The sequence below is a fragment of the Zeus faber genome (genome assembly GCF_960531495.2).
Source record: "Zeus faber genome assembly, chromosome: 14".
Taxonomy (NCBI): domain Eukaryota; kingdom Metazoa; phylum Chordata; class Actinopteri; order Zeiformes; family Zeidae; genus Zeus; species Zeus faber.
This window is the reverse complement of record NC_137200.1, coordinates 14,280,337-14,289,155: the sequence shown is the minus strand read 5'-3', so window position 1 is coordinate 14,289,155 and position 8,819 is coordinate 14,280,337. Positions and strand designations below refer to the sequence as shown.

The following is an 8,819-nucleotide window of genomic DNA, read 5'->3' as shown; positions in this document are numbered from 1 at the left end:
TTGGGGGGTAAAAAAAAAAAAAAAAAAAAAAAAAAAAAAAAGGGTGTTTTGCTAAATATGTCGAGGACCGAGCGAGCGAGCGAACCCGGAGCTGCGATGGATTCCAAACGTCTCAGCCTCTCTTCTCTCTTTCCCCTCTTCCTTCCTACTCTGTCTGCCTCGCTCTCTCTCTGTCTGCCTCTCTCTCTGTCTGCCTCTCTCTCTCTTCCTTCTGTCTCTCTCTCTCTCTCTCTCTCTCTCTCTCTCTCTTCCTTCTGTCTCTCTCTCTCTCTCTCTCTCTCTCTCTCTTCCTTCTGTCTCTCTCTCTCTCTCTCTCTCTCTGTCTGCCTCTCTCTCTCTCTCTTCCTTCTCTCTCTCTCTCTCTCTCTCTCTCTTCCTTCTCTCTCTCTCTCTCTCTCTCTCTCTTCCTTCTCTCTCTCTCTCTCTCTCTCTCTCTCTCTCTCTTCCTTCTCTCTCTCTCTCTCTCTCTCTCTCTCTCTCTTCCTCTCTCTCTCTCTCTCTCTCTCTCTCTCTCTCTCTCTCTTCCTTCTCTCTCTCTCTCTCTCTCTCTCTCTCTCTCTTCCTTCTCTCTCTCTCTGTCTCTCTCTCTCTCTTCTTTCGTCCCACAGAACACTGTCGGGGTTTTCGCACTGTCGCCCCCTACTGGCGTTAAATGGGACGGGAGGCTTTTGAGAAATGGCGCCGCTGTTTATACATATTGTTAATTATTTCTCTTTTATATATATATATATATATATGTGTGTGTGTGTGTGTGTGTATATATATATATATATATATATATATATATATATATATGTGTGTGTGTGTGTGTGTGTGTGTGTGTGTGTGTGTATATATAAAGACTATATTAACACCGAATAGAAACAAAGGCTAAAAAGGTGAATAAATAAGGCAATTCATAAATCTGCATTCATTTCTCACTGGTCAAATACAGTTGTATGCCTGTGTCATTGTTCGTTTCTAGATTTATTGGATATTGGGAAAAAATATATGCTATTTTTCTGTTGTTTAATGTACATGGTTTATGTTTATTTGTAGGGGGGGGTTTGACACCCCGTCTGTCCTGTTTATCACACAGCCACAGTTAATGGGCAAATCAGGCACTGTTTTTCATTATTTGGTTGGATATGTTTTGTATGAGGTGACCTTTTTGAAGCAAACTTTAACTTCTTTTTGACTTACACTCATTTAGCGTATGTGAGTATTTTACAGTTTAACCTAATGTGCAGCTGTATTTCCCATGAGATACAGCGAAAAGAGATTGAAAGATTGAAAGCCTGGCGAAGTTAAATACCTAAGAAATGTCGTACAAAACATACTAATATTCATGTAAATACTCCAATATATACATTTATAATTCCTCTACTCTCTAATATATACATTAATACTTCCTCATACTTCTTGATATGTGTTGATCATAAACAGCACGACGGGTCGTTTGATTCAATGTGTTACTGGCGCCATCTAGTGGATATTATTTGCAATCAGAATCAGAATCATCTTTATTGCCAAGTAAGTTTACACGTACGAGGAATTTGTCTTGGCGTACGGCGCATACGTGAAACATAGATGTAAAACAATAAGTAAAATATAAAATAATATGTAAATTTGTTTGCTGTAACGTTGCAAATGTTCGGAGGACAAAACAGCACTTTGCCAACCTGTCACTTTGGCCAGTCTCTTTGTCATAAGAGCTATTTTAGCAAATAAAAAAAACTGGTTAAAAGCTGAAACACGAAAGATATAAAAGCAGAACAAATCCGGTATTTTTCTTTGGTTATATACGTTGGTGTCCATTTCACACACACCCAAGTTAGATTTTTTTTTTTTTTTTTTTTTTTTTAATATATATACACTGGTTAACCACAACATTAAAACCACCTGCCTTATATTGTGTAGGTTTCCCTCATGCTGTGGGGTGCTTTCGGTGGTTTTTGCGATGCGCTGTGTGTTCTGACACCTTTCAGTCGGAGCCAGCATTAACTTTCTCAGCAATTTGTGCTGCAGTAGCTCTTCTGTGGGATCGGACCAGACGGGCTCGACTTCGCTCCCCAGGTGCATCAATGGGCCAGTGGGCGCCCATGACCCAGTCGCGGGTTCACCTGTTGTCCTTCCTTGGACCACTATTGGGAGGTACTAACCACTGCATACAGCACCCCACGAGACCTGCTGTTTTGGAGATGCTCCGACCCAGTCGTCTAGCCATCACAATTTGGCCCTTTGTCAAAGTGGCTCAGATGCTTCGCTTGCCCCTTTTTCCTGCTTCCAACACATCAAATTCAAGAACTGACTGTTCACTCGCTGCCTCATATATCCCACCCCTTGACAGGTTCCAATAGAATGAGATGAGCAATGTTTTTTACTTCCCCTGTCAGTGGTTTCAATGTTGCGGATGACCGGTGTATGCAGTTTTATGAGTTTAAGAAGAGTAAAAAGTAGATCTTAACTTCATTTCTCTGGGTTAAAGTCGTTTCGGGAAACAGGTGGGATTGAAAGGTTTGGTCCCTTCCCACCTCCCCTGGTATTGATGTGATTGAATTTCAATAAAATGAGAAATAATTAAAGATTAAAAAAAAAAAAAAAAAAAAAGGCACTTCACAAATCCAAGTTAAAATGAACAGCTTGTCAACGAATAAGGTTGTTTTTATTTTATTTTATTCGTTGATATTCAACATCAAAATTAAAAAACAAAACCTGCATTCGAGAGGGCTTGTTTCTTCACTAATCTTTACCCTTATTTTCAAACTTTCCACACCATTATTTCACTTTTATTTGCACGACATCCTCCTCAAATTCAGCTGAAATCTTTCCTGGCGATGGAAAGTTATCATCATCGTCGGCCATTGGAGAACGAATAGCACTTTATAGCCACTTGTCGGACAGATTGTATGTTATTGCAGACATTTGTGTGTATCTTCTAAGAGCGTGTCTCCTGCTATAGATCTTCCAAGTTTTTCCATGTGGTGTGGGGATGGTGCGGTTTGAGCAGCCACACCTGACCGGGATCCAGGTGATTGGGATCAGTGTGGCTGCATACCTGTTGCTCGTTGGTTGGTCTAAAGGGCAGCAGGTAAAACCCCCCATCCCCCCACACACACTGAAAAAGCCGAAATTGAATTATCTCGGACCGAAACCGATTGTCCTGCATGTGTACATTGCGAATGACATACGTACGTCACATGCAAAGGTTTCGTTCTTATCGTGCGTCTCACTTTGCAGGCATCCCTCCGCTCTGCGAAAAGGGCGGAATAAGAACACGGGGCCCCGATGTCACCAATTTCCCTGAGGCGATTGGACGGGCGGGCCGTACAACGGGACCACACAGCTCCAGAGAAAACGGGAGAAACGGGGAACATGAGTTTTTAAGGTTACGTTCGATGCTCGGGTTTGGTTCAGCAACCTCGGTTGAGTTTCTTCCTTGCGCCTGGAAACTATCCACTGGATAGTAGCCTAATGCTCATCGTCTCCAGATGTTTGTCACAGGCGGTCATACAAGCAGGGTGCAGCGAAACAGAGACTGTGGAAAAACTAAATAGGAAGGCGGGCGGGGGGGGGGGGGGGGGGGGGTATATTTTTAAAAACGCATGTACGCAACGGAGTGTGTTCAGTGTTTTAACAGTGGTAATAAGGATTTAAAGTTGAATAGTCTAAACAATATGACATTCTATCGGTATCACAGCCTGTAACGAGGAACAACGTTCGCCTAGCCGCGTTGCATTGTGGGAGGCAGATGATTGACGCGCCGCCATTTTCCCTCCGCTCGCCGCGCTCCCATTGTGAGCGACCGTAAACACTGACGCGACCACGACACTTATCTTCTCGCGGGTAAAACGTTCTCACTCACCCCCGGTAAGTTAGACCTCCCGAACTCCATTTTTCCCCCTCTCCCTTCCCCTCCCCCCCCCCATAAAAACCTGCCGTCCACCCTCTTACTCTACATTTCCCGGTTTATCAAGCGTAACAACGTTTTTTTATTTCGACGCTGCGGGGGGGGGGGGGGGAAACAACGGGGGGAAAAAAAAATCCGGCTTTCCACCTCCGCCGGGGCGGATACATTTTCCACGCGTCTCCGCGTCGCACGTCGGCTGTGAAGAAGTCGCCCGTCCCCCTGACAAAACGCTTGTCGCCCGCGGCCCCCGGAGGATCGCGTCGGGCGCAGACTTGTCGCGTTTGGTCGACTGGCGTCGCCCGTGCCGCTCTCCCCGCCGGCGCGACGCTCGTTCTCCGCCTCCGTTCGACCCGCCGCCATGATCGCGGGGGTGTGGGCGGGGCTCGTTGGGACACGCCCCTCGGGGCTGCAGGGCGCCCACCTCATTGTTTCTCACACGCGAGGGCGACTGTTTTGATTGGGTGTCGTTTTTGTTGTTGTCTGTCTGTTTGTTTGTTTGTTTATTACGGTGGCGGATGGCGGAACGTGTGACGGGCAACGTTTCTCGCTTCAAGCGGAGCGCCGATCGCGGAGGTTCGCAGAGGGCCCGGCTCTCAAAGAGCTCCGTGAGAAGACGTACATGACGTTAATGACGGGGGGGAGTTCTGTGTCACAGTTTGGGAATATTGACAACATCAATTAGAACACAAGTGCGAAAAGACGGATGTGCTTTAGGGGCTAGGGTTACAATACAATCTACAATCCATAAATGAACATAAGTCCTTCTTCATTCACAAATTGACTAATTTGAATTTACTAGTGTAAATCGCTTCGCAAATAAGGGTGGCATATTTCTGTAGGATTAAATATCATTTTCTATTCTTAATGTATGTTTTTCTTTTTATGACGGCTTGCGTCATAAACAAGCAACAATTAAAGAAACAAAACAAAACCATGCATTCAAATGGTTGATTCACATGTCACTCGATTGGCATTTGTTTTTATTTTCCATTGTATTGTATGCATTTGTCAATTGTGACCTTCTCCGCCTGCAGGTGATATCGTCTCATAATGGCCCGTACCAAGCAAACTGCTCGTAAGTCGACCGGAGGAAAAGCTCCACGTAAGCAGCTGGCCACTAAGGCTGCCCGTAAGAGCGCCCCCTCCACCGGTGGTGTCAAGAAGCCCCATCGTTACAGGTAAATAATAATAATAACTTATATTATACAGCACCAAGTCACAAAGTGCTTTATGAACAGAGGAACAGAAAAAAAAGTAAATAGATCATAAAAATAGCATGATAATAAATTGTCACGTTTATGTCAGCTTTGAACGGCCGCTCTCACAGAAACCCAAACAACCTTATAATTTCATTGCGGTCTTGTGTAAAACGTATCGGTCCACAATATTCTAAAGTATTTAGTTAAAACCTGTTTTCACTGACGTATTTCCACGTGTAGTGTATGTGTGCATAATATCGGAGCAGAATCCATGTTTTGCCTCCAGGCGCCATGGAAGTTTGAAAGGGACTACTTCCTGCGAATTACATTGACAATGCACCGTTTTATGCTCATCACTCCCGCCTGTAGCCAGAAATCGGAATCACGAGATTGCCCAATCCCGACGTGCTACTTAACTACTATTCAATCATAAAAGCATTGGTGTGCTGTTGGTGATCGCCTCTCATTGCCTGTTTGAGGCCCGGCACGGTGGCTCTGAGGGAGATCCGTCGGTACCAGAAGTCCACTGAGCTGCTGATCCGCAAGCTGCCCTTCCAGCGCCTGGTCAGAGAGATCGCCCAGGACTTCAAGACCGACCTCCGCTTCCAGGGCGCCGCTATTGGCGCCCTGCAGGTGGGTCTGTGTGTTTGTCGGTGTGTGCATGCCATGTTTTGAAATTGTCAAACTACGGAATAATCTTTTACCGTCCCGACCTTTTCAAACGACACAAATGACTTGTGTTCGCCCTCCCCTGCAGGAGGCCAGCGAGGCCTACCTGGTGGGCCTGTTTGAGGACACCAACCTGTGCGCCATCCACGCCAAGCGTGTCACCATCATGCCCAAAGACATCCAGCTGGCGCGCCGCATCCGCGGGGAGCGCGCTTAGGCAGCTCGGAGCCCAGCCCATTTGTTTCCTCACTGTTTTACCTTTGTACTTTATTATTATTTTATTTTTTTCTACATTTTATTTTTCTCGTCACTGTCCCTGCCCTCCGGCCTTTCTTCCCCCCTTCCAGCCGCCACCCCGACCCTTCCCCCGTCGTCTTTGTAGACTTTAGATAAGCGTTTTTAGGGTACATTGTTGTGCATGTAATGGGTTTTTTGCTGATCTGACACATAACGGGCTCACACCGTCCGGATCGCTCCTCGGCACAGCGAGCTCCAACGGGCGGCGGAGCTCCCCTGGACTCCCCAAGGAGTAAAGCGGGGATGGTAGTTCAGGCGGTAGAGCTGGTGGTCTAGTGATCTAAAGGTTGCTGGTTCGATCCCAGGCTCCCCCTGCTAGCATGCTGTAGTGTCCTTGAGCAAGACACTTAACCCCTAATTGCTCCTGATGGCTGCGCCCGTCGGTGTTTGAACAATTGTAAGTCGCTTTGGATAAAAGCGTCTGCTAAATGACTAAATGTAAATGTAAATGTAAAGCAGCTTGTGTGTGTGTGTGTGTGTGTGTGTGTGTGTGTGTGTGTGTGTGTGTGTGTGTGTGTGTTACAAGCCGATCCCACCGGCGGGCGAGCGGGGCTAGTCTGCTTAAGGGGAGCGGCAACTTCCACAGCAGGGTGCTATTTTACGCTAGCCCCGTGGTCCTCCCCTGTCTGTACACACTCTGCCACACAGCTGCTCCCTCTCATTGGGCGGCTCCGTACGGTACCTTACGTACAGGTCTTTGTCGCCCCATCATAAGCCCGTTGGCCTGTCTGTGTCAGAGCTCTGATCTGCCAAACTAGTTGTAGTTCAACGTTTTTTGTTTTTTCTTGGTTGGTTAAAAAAAAAATAGTTGTTCTATGCATGCAATTATCGTTAAATGTCATCAAAATAAGATAAGAATGTTCACATTGTTTTTTGTTTTTTTTGTTTTTGTTTTTGTTTTTTTACAGTGATCGGTTTCAGTCAATAAGGAAGGGCTTCTATGTTCTAACTGCAGCCACTAGGGGGTGATAATTGACCAGCTCCTCACCGAATCACTTTCTCGCTCACGATCCGTCTTGTTTGCATTATACTTCCACTCGTCTCTGTTATCTTCTCTCTTTACCTCTGTAGATAAGCGTTAGACTTGTCATGGCAGTATGATTGACAATGGTAGCAAGAGTTATTCTCTGCATGTGTAGTCTCTGTCTTACTGCCTCTGTAGATTTGACCGTAGAATCTTTTTCGATTTCTTAAAGAATTGTAATAAACAATATAACCTCATATCAGTTTGTTTTTTTTCGGACGTATCAATAAGCTGATCTTTGTATTTTCCAAAATTAAGGTGTTAATAAATGTTACATTAAAAAAAACGCTTTCATGGCACTTGCTTTGCTCTGTTCTGTTTTATGTGAAGTATGTAGAGGATGTTTTGAAGATGCTATATGGAAATCTATGGTTGTGTACGTCAGTAATCTGTCGAAACCGCAATTTAGAAGGGACTGTTCTCTATTGTGTTACATTAAGTTGTGTGGGATGTAGACCAAACGTATCACATGGAGGGGGCATTAATCAAAGTATGACTTTTAGCCAAAGAAAGAACAAATATCACGCTGTCTGTGTAATGAAAGAAATACACATCAGAGCTGAATAAAACTTTTCACAACAAACAAACAGAAAAATGGCTGTTTTGAGCTGGTTGAATAAACAGATTTGTGAAGGAGGCTAACTGCTGAACATCAAATTTGTTTTATAATTTGCCTCTTAACGGTTGTTTGTGAAAATCTATTGAATTGCACTAATTTAGTAGTTCATGTCCTTCTACCAAAACTACTGGGAAATAGAGTAGCAATTAACCAAGCAAAGCGAACACACTGTCAGATTTAGGGCAGTGTTGCTTGAACGTAGTTGTGTTTAAATGATCATGTGTTATTTCTGATCATGCAAGACAAAATGGACATTATTTCTAAATGTATATTTATGCTGTTATTGGATTTTTATTCATCAAAGAATTCACCTGATGTGCCAACTGACAAACGTAACGACAATGGGCTACACGTTCACACACACACACACACACACACACACACACACACACACACACACAGTAGGTTGTGGTGTTCCAACAATGTGTTGAAAATAATAATTTCCAAATTCCAATTCCAATTCCAAATTATTTCTACTCAATATCAGCTCCCATACTAGTTGTTTGTTTAAACCATCACTCCACAATGACCGATAAATATTGAAAGTCACCTATGGTTTACCTTCTCAATTCCTGGTTAAAGTCAGGAAGCTGCCATTGATTTCAATGGTTATAATGAAAATTAATGAATAGAAAATACCTCGCAAATTTACTCAAAAATTACAAAGAATCCACAAATCAACCATTCCAGTATACGTTGATCGTGTGAATTTGTTAGGCATGGGCGAAAATCTGTGAATTTTTGGGCCCCATGTAAGGATATCGCAATGGGGCCCCACCCTAATGTTCTAATAATTTTTTAGGGCCCCTGCCAGTCACAACCGCCCCCACCCCCCCATTGGTAGGGGAAACCTTGTTCTGGGACGCCAGTCCATCGCAGGGACACGGGTTATCTTTTCAGCCATTAAGTCTAACCCTAAACCTCTCTACATTTACGTTGATGTTCAAACTGTTTTAATATAAGGCTGTTAACTCCTTAAAGTCGGGGAGGAAAGGGAGGTTTCCGTCTCAAAGTGTTGGACGGCGTCCAGTGTTTCTCTGAGTTCACCTTCCTCAAGGTCTGGTTATTACTGTCCATCCCCCAACACATCTGCTGCTCTCCGGGATTACGGCGCAAATGTCT

At 44.4% G+C, this 8,819-nt stretch overlaps 1 protein-coding gene across 3 annotated transcripts; it reads left to right on the top strand.

Annotated features, from left to right (window-relative positions):
- Positions 1 to 3,761: 3,761 nt before the first annotated feature.
- LOC307240587 (histone H3.3A-like) lies at positions 3,762 to 7,377 on the top strand. 3 transcript variants are annotated; one of them, XM_080014410.1, is made up of 4 exons: positions 3,762 to 3,849; positions 4,924 to 5,067; positions 5,568 to 5,721; positions 5,846 to 7,377. In XM_080014410.1, exons 2-4 carry the CDS (start codon positions 4,940 to 4,942, stop codon positions 5,972 to 5,974), a joined length of 411 nt encoding a protein of 136 aa, XP_079870536.1. In that variant the 5' UTR covers positions 3,762 to 3,849; positions 4,924 to 4,939; the 3' UTR covers positions 5,975 to 7,377. The 3 variants fall into 3 exon arrangements, with proteins under 3 accessions (XP_079870536.1, XP_079870537.1, XP_079870538.1); XM_080014411.1 differs by lacking the exon at positions 3,762 to 3,849 and adding an exon at positions 4,398 to 4,494; XM_080014412.1 differs by lacking the exon at positions 3,762 to 3,849 and adding an exon at positions 4,407 to 4,462.
- The last annotated feature ends 1,442 nt before the right edge of the window (positions 7,378 to 8,819 follow it).

Bases quoted from the DNA above. Each gene is read 5' to 3' on its own strand.
- LOC307240587 (XM_080014410.1), top strand. From the start codon at position 4,940: ATGGCCCGTACCAAGCAAACTGCTCGTAAGTCGACCGGAGGAAAAGCT. The intron at 5,068-5,567 runs GTAAATAATAAT...TGCCTGTTTGAG, and splicing joins AAGAAGCCCCATCGTTACAG to GCCCGGCACGGTGGCTCTGA. The intron at 5,722-5,845 runs GTGGGTCTGTGT...CCTCCCCTGCAG, and splicing joins CCGCTATTGGCGCCCTGCAG to GAGGCCAGCGAGGCCTACCT.